This window comes from Vigna umbellata, chromosome 1, assembly GCF_029865625.1.
Source record: "Vigna umbellata cultivar VRB3 chromosome 1, Vumbellata_1.0, whole genome shotgun sequence".
Lineage (NCBI taxonomy): Eukaryota > Viridiplantae > Streptophyta > Magnoliopsida > Fabales > Fabaceae > Vigna > Vigna umbellata.
Genome location: NC_142165.1, coordinates 65744908 through 65767513, shown reverse-complemented (window position 1 = coordinate 65767513; position 22606 = coordinate 65744908). Strand labels below are relative to the sequence as shown.

The 22606-nt window shown below is 37.2% G+C and overlaps 1 protein-coding gene across 1 annotated transcript in view; it reads right to left on the bottom strand.

Moving 5' to 3' along the window:
- Positions 1 to 22606, bottom strand: part of LOC124832832 (uncharacterized) — a 42822-nt gene that overhangs the window by 12135 nt on the left and 8081 nt on the right. Inside the window, exons 4-8 of the mRNA XM_047307146.2 lie at positions 16740 to 16889; positions 15247 to 15345; positions 15025 to 15153; positions 14242 to 14421; positions 4697 to 4813 (exon numbers count right to left, since the gene is read on the bottom strand). Of these exons, the coding sequence (XP_047163102.1) occupies positions 4697 to 4813; positions 14242 to 14421; positions 15025 to 15153; positions 15247 to 15345; positions 16740 to 16889 (675 nt within the window). The remainder of the gene's footprint in view (positions 1 to 4696; positions 4814 to 14241; positions 14422 to 15024; positions 15154 to 15246; positions 15346 to 16739; positions 16890 to 22606) is intronic.

Sequence of the window (22606 nt, the reverse complement as noted above, 5' to 3'; positions counted from 1 at the left end):
GTTAACTCAAGTAACCAGTTGGCAGACATATTCACTAAGTCCTTACGAGGACCTAGAATTGATTATCTTTGTAACAAGCTTGGAACATATGATTTATATGCTCCAGCTTGAGGGGGAGTGTTAGATGTTAAGATGTGTGCTTCTGTTATTTGGGCTTAGTCTATTCTGTATTAAGGGCATTGGCCCATATCTTACAATATAAATAAACTACCCTATGTGTAGTCTAAACACATAAGGGATATTTTCTCCCAATCTTCTTTATTTCTCATAAAAGTTAACGTGTGTGAGTTGTGTATTAGCTGTGTGTGAGTTGTGTATTAGGTGGATGAGTGGTGTGTGAGGTGTGTCCCATTGTTATAATCCTATAAATATAGGATGAAGGAGAAGGGTGTATCAAGCCAATTCATTCAATCTAATATCAGATCTATTTCTCTTCTCTTCTTAATTCTCAACCAGAATCAAAGGAGCAAAAAGGACTGATTTTTTATTTAAGGAAGGAAAAAGTGAAACTTGACCAACTCCTTGGGAGGAGATTTTAGAGCCATTGCCTAAGGTTATGAAATCTGGATATTTTGGAAATGAAAGGGATGAGAACAAGGAGGTATTATTACTAGCAATGTGGTCAAAAGCACATGACTCAAGTATCCATACACTTTGACCTTCCATGGATTATGAGATGGAAGTTGTTGAGAAACCGTGATTTACATATAATTGTGCCAAACTATTAGATTTCAATCTCAAATATTCTTGGTACTCTTCATTAGAGAAATTTGGTTTAACCATTTCAACATTAGAGACAATGATAGTCTTGTCAAGAAAACCATGCAAAGGGAAAGAGATAACATGATGGCAAACGCCCTAGCCATGGCAGTATATACAAGAAGAGTGGACCTAGTCTCTGTTGAGTGGGCCCAAGCTCTTATCTTTTGGGCCAACTTTATTTATAAATATTAGAATAGGATATTTTGGGCCTTGTTTAATGGGTCAAGTAGTATATGATTTTATTTGGGCCTTGTATAGTTTGGGCCTAAAAGGAGATGGGCCTTGATTTGGGTCTTGAAAAGAGGCACCTAAATTAAGGCTTTTCTACCGTAGGATGTGCTAGCATGGAGAGCAAGCTAGGATTAAAGCTCTCCATTTTCATCCCCATGTGTGGAAAGTTGGACTTGCTTGGCCAATCACAAAAGAAGCATGCTCTCTTTTGGCTCCATTTTTCTAGAGTTTGAATTCAACTTTGGCTCTCCTTTTGGAGACCACTCTAGGGTTAGCTTGGCCTATCAAAAAAGGCCTCTACCATTGTAATTTTCAGCTTGAATATGAGTATTGAATTGCTTCCAAAATTGTCGCACATACACTAGTTTGAGCTCACTTTAGAGTAGTCTTTCCCTAGTCTACTCTAGCTTCCTTCCCTAGGAGTTGGTCTCACCTCTCTTTAGGAAACCTCACCATAGCCGAACCAAACTCTTCATATCTTCATCCTTCTCAATATTTCTGCTTTCACCACACCATGCCTCGACCATCTCTCATCGTGGATGCAAGCTTGCTTGGAGGAAGGCCATCACAGCATGTCCAAACATTTCTATTGGCAAAAAAGAACAAAACAACTAAGGTAGATGAGAAACCTAGGGTGACCTTCAACTAAGATAACTTTTGCCCCACCTAAATGAAGTTCCAACGGCCTAAACCGAGACAAGGAGTTCTAGCGAGACCTGTGATGGCACCACGATGGACTTAATACCTCTCTTTGATATCAAAGAATTTATCCATAAGGAAGGGATGTCAAGGATTGAGTTTATAAAGAAACTACATGAGAAGATTAAAAATCAAATTCAACGCAAAACTAAGAAATACATAAAAATACAACTATAAGGGGAAAAAAACAATTATCTTTGAGGAAGGGGATTATGTTGGCTTCACCTTCAAAAAGAGATTTCCTAACCACAAGAAATCCAAACTCAACCCTGAGGAGATGGTCCTGTCCAATCCCTCAAAAGAATCAATGATAATGCTTATAGTTTAGATCTGTCTTATGACTATGGAGTTAATCTAACTTTTAATGTTTGTGATCTTGTGTCTTCAGCAAAATGGGACAAATGATGAGACAAAACCTCAAAATTTGAAGACAAATCTTTTTCATGAAGGAGGGGACGAATGAAGCAGTATACCCGATTTGGAAGACTAAACATATTTAAATCTTTAATAAATATTCAACAAACCATGTTACTAAATTAAATCCACATGACACGCTACAAAATTAAAACCACGTGACAAATGCTTACTAGATCATCATTTGTCACATTATTAATGTCATTTAATCTAAAAGACTAAAATAACATTTTTTTGCAAAATCTAAGGACTTCACGAAAAATTTTAATTGGATAACCAAAAGAATGGATGACCACAATTTGAAGAACTAAAAACGTATTTAAATCATTTTATATTTGTTATTTCTATTCACCCAAACAATTTTTTTCCTCTTAATTTCTCACCATTTTTTTTCCTTTTCTTCTCATCTACCTACTTCCTCGCCCTCTATTTCTCTCTTCTCTTCCCATCCGAATATTGCATTGATCTTTACTTATGCAGAGAAAACTTTTTCCTCCTTTTTTGTCATTTAAAAATGTTGAATATAGTGAAAAACTATATTTAGATTAATCTCCCTTGTGTTGAATACACACATAGGGTTCTCTATTTATAATAGAAGAAATATGGGCTAAGCCCAAAATACAAATGAGAAATAATAACAAACTAACTAAAAGATAAAAGATATAATATATCTAACACTCCCCCTCAAGCTGGAGCATACAAATTGTATGAACTAAGCTTGGAATAGATGAACTCAGTGTTGAACTAGATGATTTGTCTTCAAGAGTGTGAGGCAAACATAGATGGACTAACAGCAGCTTGTGAAACTTCAACTTCAAAAGTGGATGAAGGAGAGCAGTGGTGGACAATGACAAACTGCAAGGACTGATTCCCAATCAATGATGGATGAGTGACGGGATCAACAGTGATAGCTGAAAGCTAAGAGCTACAAAACTGCAGGGACTACACTAAATCCTCATCAATGATGGATGGGTGACGGGATCAACAGTAGTAGCTGAAATCTACAAAACTGTAGGGACTACACCCATATATATGTGACTTGTAGTGTCTTGGAAACGTACTCCCCCTCAGTGTGAACGGCAGAAATGTGGAATATCACAGTTGCTGGACCACTAAAACAAAACAAAATATTAAGCTACAATGCTGAAACAAAGACATCAAAGATCCAAAGATACGTTGGAGGTCCAAAATTCTTTGCTGGACAACTCCCAAGTGGTGATACTTAGCCGTGTATCACAAGAAGATCGGGCTAAACTCTAGCCCAAGAAGAACTGACGCAGTTGTGTCTGTCTGAGGCGGTAGCAACTGCAGCAGCGGTTGACTGCTATAAAACTGTAGGGACTAAATTGCCATCACTGACTGATGGGGCCTGTAGTGGCTGGAAGCGACAAAACTACAGGGACTGCCATCACTAACTGACGAGGTGATGGGGGCCTACAGTGGTTGGAAGCATACGGTGCCTGGACAGCGGCAAACAGCGCGGGACAGCTGCAAACGGCGCGGGACAGCGGCAAACGGCGCGGGACAGCGGCAAACGGCGCGGGACAGCGGCAAACGGCGCCGGACAGCGGCAAACGGCGCCGGACAGCGGCAAACGGCGCCGAACAGCGGCAAACGGCGCCGGACAGCGGCAAACGGCGCCGGACAATCAACGGCGGAGACGAAGACAGACGAAGATGGCAGCAATGGCTGCTCTGGAAGGTCTGAACAGAGAGAGGGAGGTCCGGCGAGAGCTATGGAGGTGTCGCGGTGAAACTCCGACACCGGGAAGGCGGCGCGTGCAGAACACGCGCCCGAGATCTGAAGAGAAGAAGGCGGCGCGTGGAGGCGCGTTGAGCGGAGTTTGTGCTTGTCTCCGGCGGGGTTGACCGTCGCTCGAGGAGACGCTTCAGATCTGCTGGTTACCGGTCGAAACTGTGACGGCGGTGGCGACGGCAGCGGCGGCGACGGTGGCCGGAAAGAAGCGCTGCGTGGCGGCGCGTGACTGAGAACTGGCTCTCGAAACTGGCGTGGTTGGTCGTCGCTCGAAGAGACGGTCCAGATCCGCAGGTCACCCGTCGAGACTGTGACGGTGGCCGGCGGCAGCGGCGGAAAGTGGCGGCGACAACGATTGCAGCGACGGCAGCGGAAAGCGGCGATGGTCGGCGACTGGCTGCACTGAGAAGAAGAGAAAATGGACTGCCGATTGAAATTTTAGGGGCTGCCGGCGGCCATGGTGGACGGCCGCCGGCAGACAGTAGAGGCCACAAGAAGAGATCAGAAAACCTGCTCTGATACCATGTTGAATATAGTGAAAAACTATATTTAGATTAATCTCCCTTGTGTTGAATACACACATAGGGTTCTCTATTTATAATAGAAGAAATATGGGCTAAGCACAAAATACAAATGAGAAATAATAACAAACTAACTAAAAGATAAAAGATATAATATATCTAACAAAAAATAGCTTTATATACTTTTTTTTATAAAAAGTAACTTGACAAAATCAAATGCAACCTCACCTGTCTTGTCATTGTTGTCAAATAAGAGGCAGTGGACCATAATTCTAAATTCCTGATAACAGTACAAAATTAAATATGAATTGTACCTGAGGACCATCAGGATCACTTAAAAGAGTGTCCCAAATGTGAAGGCTGTCAGCAAAATTGAATTCCTGAGTCAGGAGGAGAGTAATCCATCTAAATGCATAGAATTGAGGATTGACCTGACACCCAAACTATAAAGTGAGCCATTTCTGTTAAAAGAACATACTAAACAAGTATGCATGCAAAACGGTATTACGAGTGAAATGCACTATCACTTAACTAGTTGAGAAACAAGAAAGAGTATAAAGAGTGAAACATGAAACAATATATTATTTAAATTGTATTTTCAACTTCAACTTGTACTTTTATCTAGTCGTTTGTTTTTTTAATAAAATATGTTAAATTTGAGTATATGTATGCATTTGTTTTTGTAAAAAATAAATTGAGCACAAAATTATTTCTTTTATATAATATTATTTATATTATTTCCTTTGGGAATGTTTTTCTCTTTTACACAATGCCAAGTAGTTAAGAAATTACATTTTTATAATTTAATAATTTTTCTAAAAGTAAAAAAAAATTGAAGATTTTTTGCTTAAATCTTCTGCTTTGTCATTTTGGAACAATTTTGCAAACCAATGTTGTTAAAATCGCAAGTAAAATCCTACGAGTTTGGACCACCAAGCGAGGTGATGCGGAGGGCAAATCGTAAACAAAGTGAATCGTGGGCCCTGTCGATCCTTTTGGTCCTATGTTTGATCCAACCCATGAGAAGAACGACGCTCTTACTTTTTTCTACTAGTGTTACGTTCACATGCAGGGTGCCACCCCCGCAATCTTCGAAGCTAATTGCCTTCGTAGTCATCGGTGCTAATTGCCTTCATAGTCATCGGTGCTCGCCACCCTCACAGTTGTGTAGTCGCCAACGCTAGCCGCCCTCGTAGTCATCAATGCTAGTAGTCAAGGATGCTTAGCCTCTGTTTCTCTACTTTTTATTTTGCTTTCCACCTTTGTTCCTTTTAGGGTTCCTTTTTTTTGATCTGGTTGCCATGGTTGTTCTGCTGGTAGCTTGAGTTTTGAAAGAAAAATATGGCATCCCCGCTTATTGGTTCTCTTTATAGAGGACTTATGTATTAAATTTTAGTATTTTAGTATTTAAAATTATTATCATTATTATTATTATTTTGTATGAATTATTTTTATTATTTATATACTACTTTTAATAATAGACCAATTTATGAATATAATGTTTGTTTATGAATATAATTTTCTTTTAACTTATAACTCTAACGAGTCAAGTTACCATCCTCGAGTTACGATCTTTTCTTGTCTTTCCGATCTCTTACTGTCCTCGAGTTTAACAACACTAATGCAAACCTCTTCTTGGATCAATTTCATCCACAAGTGTTGCTAAAAGAAGTTCAACTAAATTATCTTGGTTCAACACTACTTTTCAATCACTACACGATGATGCAACAATAATGTTTTAGTTCAACATGCTCAAACACACATTTTAACATCCATTCAGTTAGAGTTTGTTGATGTCAAATACATGAGCTAGTAGATTTAGTAGAGTTCATACAATGCAGCTTTTATTATTGTCATGCCCAAATTCCATGTCAAATTGTAATTGGAGTTTAACTTTATTAATATGCCTATTTCAGACTCTAAATCGGAGTTGACTTTCATTACAACATTAGATGTTGCATGTTACTTCTAATGGGCTTGAGATTGAATTCCATGCATTTCTCTAGCTATCGTACATTTGATTGATGAAGAGACTGTTGTAGGCCTTGGTTTTCCACTAATGAAAAGGTTACTTTTAACAACAATGTATAAAGATATTTTTAATGCTTACTTAAATATGATAGTTGTTTATGATAGATGATATCGCCTTGCATAAAGGGAAAACACACCTACCAATATAGTTTACCTATTATGGTAAATGTTTAATTGCTTATCATCAAAGGAGGTCATTAATAATGCACTATTAAAAATTTATTCCATTGGATCTACTTTGTTAATTATGTTTGTTACAATAGTTTGTCTTGGTAGTATAACTTAATTAGTTTAGACAGGCTAAGTAGTTTATCCTAAAAAGGTCGCTTTGCATAGCATTAATTACCAAGATAAAGCCTTTCCTTGTACCTCTTGGTATTCTTGATGTAATTTTCTTTTATAAATAACAAAGATCAATTAAGAGATCATCCATCTCTTAAGCTCTTTCTATCATGTATTGTGTCTTAAGTTGGTAGCAAAGTAAGTTTATCCCACTCTACAAGTTTTGTTGTTGTTCATAGTTGTCCACCATCATCCTCTTTTATCGTTTTCTCTCCCTAGTCAACGTTTTGTCACAAAGAATATCGAATATGGTTCACCTCATTGAGATACAGTGAATACATTGCCCTTCGTTGCTATCTACTACTAAACTCTTTGACATCCAGCCTAAAACGTAAAGGTCAACCACCACCTTCCTGTCACCACAACAACTCTACATCTTCTCCACAGCACTCGTCAAACCTCTTTTTTCTTGTTTCAACCCATGTTTCTCTAGTTTCAACTTTGGTTGAGAGGCTCCTTCTCACGGTCAGGCCTCGTCTTCTATCTCATACTCTTCCTCCACCATTATTTGCTATCTTTTACAATTGGCAATAGATGTGGAGTGTAGATTGTAGTTTCCAACTATTGGTACTCATTGTATTTTGAGAAGAGAATCAAGTTGTTGGTTGCGGGTAGTTATTGGTTTGCTCCTATGAGTGTTGGTGTTAGATATTGGTTTGTCATCAATGTCCTAACTTGTTGATTGTTTAATGTGGACCCCATATGTTGTTGTAGTTAGAATATTTATGCCTTCCTTTACTCAAAGTGGATACAAACATCCTTAATGCTCCTTTTATAAGAGAATTGGCCACACTTAAAGTAAATGTTTCTACTTACATAGTTTTCCAAAAAAGGAAACAAATATCTTTTAATCTAATAAGGTTGAAACACAATTTCTTAGAGAAGAATAACAAAAATCTCAAGTTGAAGTTCAACAGCCAAGCACAGTCTTTATCCAGTCTAGTTTGTCAAAATCTTGCTTTTTAAAACTTTGGAATGTCAAAGTCCATGGATATTTGACTTAAGTGCTTCCAATCACATTTATGGTAATGCTTCCTTACTTTTTTCCCTTTCTCATCCTAAAATTTCACTTGTTATTACTTTAGTCAATGGATCCAAAGTTAGTTCTCAAGGAGTTGGTTCCTTTTGTCCCTAATTGTCCTATTAACCTAATTCCCATAAGTTAATTAACTAAGTTATTAAATTGTTCTATAACCTTTGATGCAAATTCTTTTGTTGTACAAGAACGTAGTACAAGTTGACTAATTGGTGAAGGACAAAAATCTATAGGACTCTATTCTCATGACACTAGATCATCAATGTCTTATTTAGCATCACAATCCTTTGGGTTTCACTATTCTGTCACTTTTATTGATGAATATTCTTGTTGTGGTTAGGTTTACTTAATGAAAGATCTATATGAACTTTTGAAAATTTGTGTCTTTCCTTTGATGAAAGCAAAAACCAATATGGCTAAGTGATCAAGATCACAAGGAGTGATAATGCCAAAGAATATTTTTTTTCTTGCTTTTCCACATTTTTAAATTCACATGGCATTTTACACTAGTCCTTGTCCTCATACACCTTGGAAAACGATATAACAGAGAGAAAGAATAGATACTTAATTGAAATTGCTTGTACCTTGTTCCCTAGTGCCAATGTACCTATCCATCAATCGGGTGATTCCATTCTTACTTCCTATTATCTATCTTATTAATAGAATGTCATCTTCATTGGACAATAAGTTCCATATTCCACTGTGCTTACAAATAAACCTTTGTTTCACATTTCTCCTCCTGTCTTTGGATGTGTGTGTTTTGTACATGATGTATCTTTAGGTTTGTACAAACTATCAGCCATGTTATCAAATGTGTCCTAGAATATTCTTGTTTCCAATAAAACGTATCAATGTTATTATCCTAACACTAAAAAATATTACATACCTACAAGTGTCACCTTTCTTGAAAAAACTCTTTCCTGTCTTCTACGCATAAGATGTTAACTTTGTCCAATAGGTCTTGTCTATGCCTTTAGTGCCCTTTGTGTATCCTATTTCTAACATTGTTCCAACTTCTACCAACGACAGATTCATATGATTAGTTCAATACCACATGGTGATTCCTCTTCACCAACTCCTTCACCATTATCATTCCATACTATTCTAATGAAGATTGCAATTGGCCTATTGCCATTATAAAAGGTACCCACTCTACACGCAATCCCCATCCTATTTACAATTTCCTATGCTATCAAATTTTGTTCGTTCCTATTTTGTTTAATATCCTTTGTATCTTCATTACCATTCCTAAAAGTGTGAAAGATGCATTTCATCATTTTGGATATGAACAAGCCATGATTGTTGAAATGTAGGCTCTCAAACATAATGGTACATGGAATTTAGTTAATCTTCCACCCAAACAGAAGGTTGTTGGTTGTTAGGTTTAAGCCATTGAAGTTGGGCCAAATGGTAAATTTGGTCACCACATAGATAGATCGGTGGCCAAAGGATATACTTTGATATATGGCCTTTATTATGGTAATACTTTTTCTCCCCATGGGAAAAATGACTATTGTGTGCCTCTTTACCATGTCAATTATACCTCATTGGCCTCTCCATCAATTAGATATCAAAAATTATTTCCTTCATGGTGATCTAGAAGAGGACATTTACATGGATCACCTCCTAGATTTGTTGCTTGGGGGTGTTTGGCTTGACTTGTAAGTTACATTGTTGTCTCTATAGTCTGGAGCAATCTCCTCATGCTTGGTTTCGAAAATCCAATACTTGAGAATTAAACTGTAAAATAATTCTTGAGGGCTTAATTGATCCCTCTCATAATCTTCTATTTATAAAAATAAATTGATACAAGAATACATGATAAATAAGGTAACTCTAGACACTATAATCATGATAAATAGAGTAACTCTAGACACAATATAATCATGATAAATAGGGTAACTCTAGATATAATATAATCATGATAAATAGGGTAACTCTAGACACAATATAGTCATGATAAATAGGGTAACTCTAGACACAGTATAGTCATGATAAATAGGGTAACTCTAGACACAATATAATCATGAAAATTACGATAAATATTCTAACACTCCCCCTCAAGCTGGAGCATATAAATTGTATGTACCAAGCTTGGAATAAATAAACTCACTCCAACAAAATGAACATGTCCCGAATGTCGAGACAATAGACATGGTAACTTTGGCTTCGAATAAGATGCACATATGCTTTAGACCATCAAGAGATAATGTCTATAAACCAAATTGAACTCACAAACTAGTGTAACCAAAGAGACTCCTCATAAACTTACGGAGAATAATATTGGACAGCCATGAAACTTCAACTAGCACCATGAACCTTCAAGTAGGATGACTTTCACAAAGTTGATTTCCATTAAAAGTGGATGATGAGCGATAGACAGCGACAAACTGCAAAGGCTAGATTTCCATCAAGTATGGATGGGAGTTGCAGTAGCTAAAAGCAACAAACTACAAGAACTAAATTGCCATCACTGACTGATGGGGCCTGTAGTGGCAGAAACAAACTGTAGTGACAAAACTTCCATCACTGATTGATGGGGTCTGCAATGGCTGAAACATACTACAGAGACTAAACTGTCATCATTGACTAATGGGGCCTGTAGTGGTTGAAAAATATTGTAGGGACTAAACTGCCATTATTGACTGATGGAGGCCTGCAGTGGTTGAAAGCGACAAACTACAGGGACTAAATTGTCATCATTGATTGATGGGGCATGTAGTGGCTGAAACATACTCCCCCTCACAGCGACCGACGGAAATGATGACACGTCGATGACAAATCGTGAAGGTGGAAGATCATAATGGTCTCCATAATTCATCCAAGCATCCAAAAACAAATCTGACAAGGGGCTGGTGAAATTGTTTGACTAAGATTATTAATCTTGCCAGAAATAGATTTCCCCTCATGTCATGAGCAACCTTCAACCCATGACTTTAGTGTTGAAATTCCTTGGTATTAATCGTTGATAACACTGACTCTCCTTAAATACTTGTAAATAAATGACACAAGTCATCAAGCACATCACAGCTGCTACAATATGCAAAACAAAACAAATATTATGAAAGGTGGCTAAGGAAGAATGTTGAAACAGAGGTATAATGCTAAAACAGAGGGTTCTTTTTTTATTTGGTCGAACGAGACGAACGGCAGTGGGACGGTGTGATTCCGACACCGGGAAGGTGGCGTGTGATAAACACACGCCGGAAGCTTATCGGAGAGAAGTCGTGCATGACAACGCGTGTGAATGAGAATGAGGCAATGACTAGGGATGGATCGCGCTCCTCAAGGCTCACAAAACCCCTAACTTCGCTAGAGAAAATGTGACGACAGCGGAGGCGGACGTCAGACAAATGTGGCGCGCGTGGCGGCGCCTGGATGAGAACTAGCCCTCTCGCTCAAGGAGACGATCTAGATCCACTAGTTGCCGGACTAAACTGTGGCGGCAAATGACAACAGAAGACAGTAGATGGTGGTCGGCAACAGACAAGGACGGACGGTGGTCGACAGCGGACAACGACGGATAGTGGTTGGCAGCGAACAACGGCAGACAGTAGGAAACAACGGACAGTGGCGGACAGCGACGGATAGTGGGAAACAACGAACAGTGGCGGACGGCGTCAGGAACAGAGGTTGATGGTGACAAACTTTCTCCTCACGGTGGAAAACAGTGCTAGGTGGACAACGACAAATGGCACCAGACAACGACAAACGGTGCCAGACAACTACAAACGACGCCGGACCGCGGCAAACAGCGTTGTACAGTGACAAACAGTGCCAGACAGTTGCGGACAAAGGTTTGGAGACTAGACAGAAATCATAACGGGACTGCTCATTGAGGTATTTCAGAAAAGATGAAATTTTTAAGGCCACCGGCGGCAACAAATATAGAGTAGGAAGAGACTCAGAGAACCTACTCTGATACCAACTTGAAAATTAAACTGTAAAATAATTATTGAGGGCTTAATTGATCCCTCTCATAATCTTCTATTTATAAAAATAAATTAATACAAGAATACATGATAAATAGGGTAACTCTAGACACAATATAATCATGATAAATAGGGTAACTCTAGACACAATATAATCATGATAAATAGGGTAACTCTAGACACAATATAATCATGATAAATAGGGTAACTCTAGACACAATATAATCATGATAAATAGGGTAACTCTAGACACAATATAATCATGATAAATAGGGTAACTCTAGACACAATATAATCATGATAAATAGGGTAACTGTTAGGTTCCTTTCTAAGAACCTTTCTCAAATATACTAAAGGGCACTCAACACACCCACACCCACACCCAGGAGAAAGAATAACTCCTAACAGTAACTCTAGACACAATATAATCATGATAATTACGGTAAATATTCTAACATCAATCACACTATTCAAACTTTAGGAATGAAACGCAATAAGGTCATTCAATTTTTAATTGTCATACCTCACTTGAAAAATGTGTTTACTTAATTGTGTATGTTGATGACACAGTTATTACAAGGAATGATACTGCTAGAATCTCACAACTAAAAGAACACTTACGCAATCACTTTCGTACCAAAGACCTTGGATGTCTTAGATACTTTTTAGGCATTGAAGTAGATCAATGAAAGAATGGGATTGTAGTTTTTCAAAGCAAATATGATTTAGATATCATGGAAGAAATAGACATGACTGAATGTAGATCTACGGATCCAAATAAAAAATTATTGACAGATGAAAGTGAACCTCTCTCTGACCAAGAGAGATATAGAAGACTAGTTGGGAAATTTATTTCTCACTATTACTAGTCCTGGTTTATCCTTTTGCAATAGGTGTTGTTAGTTAGTTAATACAATCCTTGTATTGATCATTGGAATGTTATCATTCACATCTTAAGATACCTCAAAAAGGCTCCAGGACATGGTCTACTATACGAAGATAAAAATGATACCCAAAATTTTAGATATTGTGATGTTAATTGCGAAATATCTCCTATGGATAGATGTCCAACTACAAGGTATTGTATTTTCATTGGATGCAACAATATTTCTTGGAAAATCAAGAAACAAAGTGCAGTTGCCCACTCTAGTGTTCAAGTTGAATATAGCACAGTGGTGTTTCTCACTGTTGAACTTGTGTGGGTGAAACAATGTCTTCAAGAATTAATATTCTATGAGACCCAACAAATGAAGATTATTGTGATAATCAAGCAACTCTCCACATCTACTTTAATCCTATATTATACGAGAGGACCAAAAACATAGAGCTTGACTATCATTTTACTTGCCAGAAGATGTTGTCCAAAGAAGTTTGTACTAAGTTTGTTAGATCTAATAATCAACTAGTAGATGTGTTAACAAAATCCCTAAGAGGACCTCAGATTCAATTTGTATGTTCTAAACTTGGCACATACAATCTATATAGTCCAACTTGAGGAGGAGTATTAGAATAATTTATCTTGGTAATATAACTTAACTTGATTAGATAGGCTGAGTAATTTTTTCTAAAAGGTTGTTTTGCTTATTAGCATTAATTACCTCTTGGTATTCTAGAGGTAATTTTCTTCTATAAATAACACAGATCAGCTAAGAGATAATCAATCTCTCCAGCTCTTTTTATCATATTTTCAGACTTAAGTAAGCTAATTCCATTTTTTTATTTCAGGTTTTGTAGACTCCTTATCATAGAAATAATGTTGCACACAAAATGTAAACAATTATGTTGTAAGTCAAGCAATTGTTCTTGTTATATGTTTCATATTGTAGGGTTTCATCAAACTAATCAAGTCATGAAACAATTTGACCTTTGTCGATCTATTCTAAATGACCCATTAAACTTACATTGGCTTCACAAAGAAGACATGACAAAAATAAATAGATATTGACCACAGTTTCATGATAAATGAACAACAAATGATCACCATAATCATTTGATTCAAGGAGACGAGTTCCACATAAATAGTCAGTTGCATAACACTACACAATACAAGCAATGGTGCATTGAACACACTATCGACTACACATCACCTCACAACAACCAATTACAGCCAATGATGTAAGTACACATTCTTATACATCTTACCCATGTAAGTATGTTCTTAAAATTTTACCCAATTCACTAAAATCCAGTGATAATTGCACCACTATCTTAAACTTCCCTAGTGAAAACAAACCAATAATACCAGCCAAAATAAAATTACTAACATAGCATAGGACTACACAAAGTTAGAATAGGAATTACAGCCAATGATGTAAGTCAAGAAGGTCATATCATTTAAGGGAGCAGAAAGGATCCACATTTTCTTGTTTATTCTTATTAAACAAATTTAATATTAGCATAACAATATTGCTATCATGCACTACACAAATAAATAATTATTAAAACTAATTATAGTATCAAGAATTAAACTAAAAGGGAACTTGTGAGAAGATAGAATATATAGTAGAAACTGTCTTACTTTGGAGGTGACCTCAAGATGACGCCACAGCTCTTCATCATGTTCTCTCAAAAGCTGGGATAATCTTGTAATGGTTGAACGGATTCCCACAACACTATTGTCAAGTTGTTGAACAAAGTTATCTCGTAAACCACTCAAGAGCTCAACAAAACAGAAGAATGCGTCTGCTTCAGCAAAGGCCTGCAAATTATTGATAGGGAACTCTTGAGCAGAGTTAATGAATAATACATTAAATCATGACGGTAATATGAATCTACAACAGTACTCCACCTTATTAGCACGAAAGCAAATTGTTTACAACAAAATCAAGAATCCCTCAGTCATTTAATTATTACGAATCCTTTCTATTTCTTTTATGTAATCAGGGCAATGCTGTATTACATTTGATAAAATTTCATGTCTTAGTGCCTCTAAGTTAGCAACGTTTCTAAACTGGTCACACCTGAATTTTGATTTGCCATAGTTGTCCCCATTCTAGCTGCCCCTTCTTTTCATTCAGATTTTCATAGGGTGTTTAGTCAGATAAGAATAAGGAAAAACATGTGGCTTTCATGTAAGCACTTCTTCAAATGAAATTTGCAAATCAAAAAGAAAAAAGAAATTTATATCAATTCGTCTTTAGAAAACAAAAACAATTTGATGAATGTACTACATCACCTTCAAGGGCGGTGTATGAATTACAAACATGCAATAACCGAGATTGAAGGGTTTGATAATGCAATTCAGTGACAGATCATATAATGAAAAACTAGAAGATTAAAAGAGTTTTTCATATATACTTACTGCATTTTCCTCATCTGGGTCATTTTTGAAGACGTAGAAGAGAGGAGCCAATAACTCATTCATCCCTTGCACATATCTTACACCTGGGTTTAACTTCGCAAAAATTATTAATACATTCTTCAAAGCCTCCTGAAAATGCCCCCCAAAAACAGTACAAGGGTTCACAAAAATAAAAATTGAATTTCAAGTTTGAATGAATTTCAAGACAAATAAAGTTAAAACCTGATTAGATTTAGCAAATTGGGAATCACCACAGAAAAAATGCATATCAGGATGAGTGCGCTTTACATCTCGGTCAATTTGATCTATGATCTCTGTATCCTGTAATATGCAAAGCGTAAAGATTTGCTTCACAACAGCCTTGGCACAAAGTATTACAATGCATTAGCATGAAACTCATAACTGTGCATCAGTAAATGGGCAACCGAAGTTCATTAATGATTCAATATTGACAGAAGCAAGATCATTGGTTGTGTGGTAACAAATCTGCTCACACAATTTCACAAGGACATGTCAATATTGGAACAAAGAGACCATAGTTTGATTAAGGGTGGCAAAACGATATACCCATCCCGTTTATGCCCAGTCCAACAATGGCCCGCCAAAATTGAGTCAAGCTTGGCTAGCATGCCAATTGAAAACGTTGAATTTACTATCCGGCTTGACCCACTGTCGAGCTAGTAGGTTGGCTCATCTGCTATTTTTCTTTATTGTCATTAGAAGTTTAATATCACATGGGAACGGGCAGAAATTTTTATATTTTACATGAAAACGGGTTGATGACAGTTTGCCAGGTTGATTCCAGGCTAAAAGGGTTGTGCCAGCCTTCCATTCGGACTGTTTCAGATTTTGGCCGAGTTGTATGAGATCTCAGCCGGCCTGTTAGGTTGTGTTAATATGAAGTGTCTCGGTGCAGGTTCCAATTTTTTTTAATTAAGCCGGATTGGCAGGCTGGCCCGACTGACCTGCAGAGCTGGATTGTCGGGCTGCCAGGCTTGGTGGACCGGGTTGGTTTGGGTTCCTGGGGTGAAAATGTTATCCCGATCCGCCTTTTTTTATCAGGCTGGCATGGCCCTTTTTGCCATCCGTAAGTGTAATACTGTTAACTTTAGAGAAGCATCTCACAATAGACAATGTCATTGTCATTACAGATCAGGAAAATGTGATCAATCCATCTTTCTCTTGTAAAGGAAGCTTCATGAAGAATAGTTTCAGTTGTCACTTTTCACCCATGCATGTAAAGCTAAAAGTGTCAAGCACAGATGCATCATGAGACAATATTGATGGAATATTTGCAGCAATATCAAAATGCATAATACTTACATAGCTTTTGTTTGTTGCAACAGTACTATGCCATGCATTTGCATTAATGACAGTGAAGTTTTTTGTGACTCTCTCCCATTGTGACTCTTGGTCTAAATGTAACTTCTTATAGTTTAAGAGTCACTTGTCTATCTATAAAATATATCTGTGCGTTCTGTTGAAATGTGAAAGAGAAAACACAGAACTATTCAACCCCAAAAAGTGATCTCCTTCCTTGTTCTATTTTTCACCAAAAATTCTGACTTACGTATAATCCACCATATGATACAATTCCTTAAGTGTTCTGAGACTTTCACAACACTTCTAGAATACCACCACCAACAGTTTTAAGCTAAGAGGTATATGATGATTTTCACTTTAAATTGTAAATAGTATAGCAGTTTGCATTATACCTGGAAAAATTGATTCCATACACTGGTCTTCCCAAGACTCAAAGGATGTTCCCCATGAGTGATTTCTGATCTAGAGAGCAACACCCTTCCACAGTCAGCATCATCAGTATCACAAATTGTTGGATTGTACATCTTCCTTGTGATTTCTGACTAGCTAGCCACCAAAACATTCAGAGAGCCAAATAGATAAAGCAAGTAGAATAGAATATACACTAACAATCAATCACTAATTCTGCAATAATGGCACTTGGACACACATGCACACTATCAATATAACAAAGGGAGAACCAATTAAATTACAATAAAATTCAAAAATTTAATGTGACTGTTATAATTATAGAAGCAAGGAGATCCTATATCATCAACAATATCTACATTATTCTATATGCATTATAAGAACGTTTTTATTTATACCCATATCATATATTTATTATTAGAGGATATCAAATCTCTCCTATTTATTCTCGTGATTCCTTTTTCCCGCCACAGATAAAGCATCCATGTTGTCTAAAAAACACAGTTTCAATTTCATGTCTCTCTTTCCTAAAGTTTAACTTAGTATATCTAGAGCATTTCTCAAAACTATGTTGGCCAAGTAGACCATTGTCTGCAGAATTTTCTTTTGCAAAGCTTTCTCCCAGGTTCATGTTCACTGTTTTGGCATCGCCTCTCTTACAGGTTTTCTGGCAAATCCTCTAACAATCACCAGGAATGCATCTATTTCATTGTGTACATGGAAAACATTGTTGTTATCACAAATAGTGATAATGAGGATATTGTAAAAATAAACAGAATATCTTACTCAAAAGTTCTAGACAAAAAGCTGACACCTATGATTATTTCCTTGGCATAGAGATTGCACAATTCAAGGATGGTTTGGTCATATCTTAGAAAAACCATACACTCTCAACATTCTAGATTAAACAAAGATGTTAAATGTTAAGCATGTGGACACACCAATAGATCCAAGTTTCAAACTTGTACCCAACCGGGGAGAACGGTATTCTAATACTGGGAGATACAGAAGTTTAGTTGCTAAGTTAAATTACCTCATTGTGACTCCTCTTGACATTATATTTGCAATAAGTGTGGTATACCATTTTTAAACTCTCCTTATCAACCATTTTTAAACTCTCCTTATCAACACCATTTGGATGTAGTGTACAAATCTTAAAGTATATTAAGAAGGCTCTTGGCAAAGACCACATTTATGAAGATAAAGAAAATACCAAAATTTTGGATATACTGACGCTGACTAGACAGGGTCACTGGCAATTAACGTTCAATTTCAAGGTTTTGTATGCTTGTTGGAGGTAATTTAATACCTTCCAAAGTAAGAAACAAAGTACAGTGACAAGATCAAACTGCATCAGTGACAAGATCAAACTGCATTACACATTGTCCATAATCATTACACATTAGTCAGATGAGAGTACCAAACATATTGAGAGGTGAACCGTCATTTCATTAGAGAAAAACATAGTTTAGAAGACATCACCTCTAGAATTTTCAACTCTAGTAAACAGTGACCTAAAACTTATATGCTTCTTGAGGAGTATTATAATTATAGAAAAAAGGAGTAGATCCTATATATCAAGATATATATATATATATATATATATATATATATATATATATATATATATATATATGTTGAAATGTAATGTATTTTAGTTGTAGGCACTTTAGGAGCTTTCTGTTATTGTTCTTTTCTGATTTACTGCTGATTTATTGTTCCTATCTCTTGTATAAGTATGATTAGTGATGTATTAGGATATGATGAAGACATAATAAAATTTTAGTTTCTCTCTCTAATTCTTTAAGTTGGTATCAAGAGCCCGTCACTTGGGGCTCTCATCTTCTATCCACGCAGCTGCCATTCGCTGTAGCCACTGCCGTTCGCCGCCACCGATGTCTCATTTTCTCTGGCGAAGTTAGGGGTTTTGTGCGCCTCAAGGAGTGCTACCAACCCTGGTGGTCACTGTCTCAGTCTCCTCCGCACGCGCCGTCACTTGCCTCCTCTCTCGGTCAGATCTCAAGCGTGCGCTCTTCACCCACCGCCCTTTCCTTGCCAAAAGATCACTGCGCAACTGGCGCTTGTTTCGCCTCACTCTCCTACGCGTGTTTTGGCCCTTGCTTCGTTGTTTAAGGGGTTGTAGTTGATACCTAGGATTTTCTCCCTCATGTCGTTTGTCTCTGTTTTGGGATTCTAAGTCTTGTTTCTTCTCACATATCTGGAATGGACACCTCTACTGGAATTAACTCCTCTCTATCTGCTACCCCTATCGTCACGTTTGCAAAACTCAATTGGAGAAATTATTTATCATGGTCTTCTGTTGTGGAATTATGGTTTCTTGGTCAAGAATACCATAATCACCTTGAACAAGATATTTCTATGGTTCCAGATAAAGAAAAACCTCAATGGCAGAAACTGGATTTTCAGTTATGTGCAATTTTGTGGCAATCAGTTGAGCAAGAGGTTCTAGATATCTTGAGACCCTATAAGACATGTTTCTCTTTTTGCAAAAGTGCACAAGATATTTTTGCTAATGATGTACAACGTCTTTTCGATGCAACCCAAAGAATAGCTTCTCTCAAACAAGTCAATCATGACATGGTTTCCCATATAGCAAAAGCTCGGGCTGCGGTAGAAGAGTTAAAGAACTTCTTTGTAGTTGATTCATTAGAAGGGATCAACAAAAAGCTTGACAAGTTTTATATGGTTCTAATTCTGAGAAGTTTACACTCAGATTATGATCATGTACATGATCAAGTTTTAGTTGGTGATCAAATCCCATCGATGGCTGGCTTGGTTACTCGACTTATTGGAACATCGGCTATGATAGTGCCACAAGGAAGAGGAGTGCCACAAGGAAGAGGAGTGCCACAAGGAAGAGGAGGAGGCAGAAGTAACCGAGGAGGACGTGGTGGTCGTCGTATATGTCCTTAATGCACATATTGTAAGAAAATAGGCCATACCCGAAAGAAATGTTATGTTCTACATGGATATCCAGACAGAGTTGTTCATATTTCTAAATCTGGTGATCTAGAATCCAGAATTTCAAATGAAGAGTACAAAGAATTTTTGAGATACAAGTCTGGAAAATCTTCTAATCCTGGCCAATCCTCCTCCATGACCAGTGTGCCTACTGCCACCATATCTCAATCTATGATAGTCCATGGATTCTTAACTCAAGTGCCTTAGACCATATCTCTTGTAACATTCCTTCATTTTCTTCCATGTCTTCTCCAAAAATTCCTCATTTGATTACCTTGTCAATGGATCCAAAGTGGCATCTCAGGGAATTAGCATAGTTTCCTTATCTCCTTCACTAAATCTAAATTTTGTGTTGTATGTTCCTCATTGTCCATACAATTTAATCTCTGAGTCAGTTGACTCGTTCCTTAAATTGTTATGTAACCTTTACTGCTAATTCCTTTGTTATACAAGAACATGGGACAGGTCGTATGATTGGAGAAGGACATGAGCCTCGAGGACTTTATTTCTTAAAACCTCATTCTTTGGTTTCCTGCTTTACAACTTCATCCCCAAAACTTTTGTGTGACCATTTAGGCCATCCAAGTTTGTTCAAGTTGAAGATGATGGTTCCATGTCTCAAAAACATTCAAGTCTTAGATTGTAAGTCTTGTCAGTTAGGAAAACATATTAGACCTTCCTGTCCTAAAAAATATGAGACACAGTGTAATTTTCCTTTTTCAATCATTCACTCAGATATTTGGGGACCAAGTTGTGTTACTTCGTTTGGTTTTAATTATTTTGTAACTTTCATGGATGTACTTGGGTTTATTTAATGAAAGAGAGATCTGAACTTTTATCCATATTTAAGTCCTTTTTTAATGAAATTAAGAACCAATTTGGGAAGACAATTAAAATCCTTCGAAGTGATAATACTAGGGAATATTTCTCTAGAGTGTTTTTTCTTTCTTATCTCCCCAAGGAATTTTACACCAATCAACATGTCCACACACTCCACAACAAAATGGCATTGTAGGGAGAAAGAATAGACATCTCATTGAAATTGTATGCTCCCTGATGTTGAATACTAATGTTCTTGTACATCATTGGGGCGATGCAGTCCTCACTGCCTGTTTTTGATCAATAGGATGCCTTCTTCCTCTCTTGATACATTTTTCCCAACGACATTTTTTCCCAACGACAATTCATAATGTGTCTCCAAGTCTTGATAAACTCTCTGCAAAAGTTATTAAGTGTGTTTTCTTAGGATATTCTCGTCTTTAGAAAGGGTATAAATGTTATTCTCCCTCCACCAAGAGATATTATATGTTAGTTGATGTCACATTCTTTGAGGATACGCCCTTTTTCCCTTCCTCCATGGAGGATCATTCCTCTGTTCAACAAATGTTTCGTTTACCAACATGTGATCCCTTGGTTATTCCTGCTTCTGTACCTAAAACTCAAAATGCAAATGACATTGTTCCTCCACCTCTTATCACATATCAACATCGGACACAATCTCAAACTCCAAACACTGAAGATCCTCGAGACTCAGATCCTCCTCCATCAAATCCCCAGACCATGGATCCTTTTGGAGAATTAAGAGAAAGAAACTCTCTTTCTTTCATATTATTATCTTCACACTAAACACATACTTATACAATAATGAAAAACAGTAATCAACAATAAACAGTAAACAGTAGGCTCCTACAGAGCCTATATCTAAAAACATATTACATTTCAACACTCCCCCTCAAGCTGGAGCATATAAGTCATATGCCCCAAGCTTGGAACATATGAATTGAATTCTAGGCCCCCTTAGAGATTTGGTCAACATGTCTCCGAGTTGTTCATTAGAATTGACAAATTCAGTAACCAGTTCCTTTGACAACAACTTCTCTCTAATAAAATGACAGTCAATTTCTATGTGTTTCGTCCTCTCATGAAACACAGGATTGGAGGAAATGTGTAGAGCTGCTTGATTGTCACAGTACAGTTTCATTTGCTCATTTTCACAAAACTTCAATTCTTGAAGAAGTTGTTTAATCCACACAAGTTCACATGTAGTCAGAGCCATAGATCGGTATTCAGCTTCAGCACTAGATCGAGCAACAACGTTTTGTTTCTTACTTTTCCAAGATACAAGGTTCCCACCAAGTAAAACACAATATCCTGTAGTAGATCTTCGATCAATTGGACTACCAGCCCAATCTGCATCGCAATATCCTTCGATCCGAGTGTTTCCCTTGTTCTCATACAATAGTCCCTGTCCTGGACTTCCTTTTATGTATCTGAGAATGCGAAGTACTGCATTCCAATGATCAACATGTGGATTTTGCATAAATTGACTCACAACTCCAACTGGATAAGAAAGATCAGGTCTTGTTATGGTAAGATAAATGAGTTTTCCAACTAGTCTTCTATATCTCTCTGGGTCTGAGAAAGGTTCACCCTGATCTGTCATTAACTTTTGATTTGGGTCCATGGGATTGTCAATGGGCTTGCAATTTGTCAGACCTGTTTCCTCTAAAATGTCAAGAGCATATTTCCTTTGTGAAATGATGACACCTTCTTTTGACTGTGCCACTTCAATACCAAGAAAATATTTTAGACGACCCAGATCTTTAGTTTGAAAGTGATTGAACAGATGATTCTTTAACTGATTAATTCTAGTGATGTCATTCCCTGTAATAACAATATCATCAACATACACCATGAGATAAACACATTTGTCAGGAGAATAGTGACCATAAAACACTGAATGATCCGCCTCACAACGTTTCAGTCCAAATTTTTGCACCACCTGACTAAATTTACCAAACCAAGCTCGAGGTGATTGCTTTAAGCCATAAAGGGAACGACGCAACTTACAAACTAATCCAGACTCCCC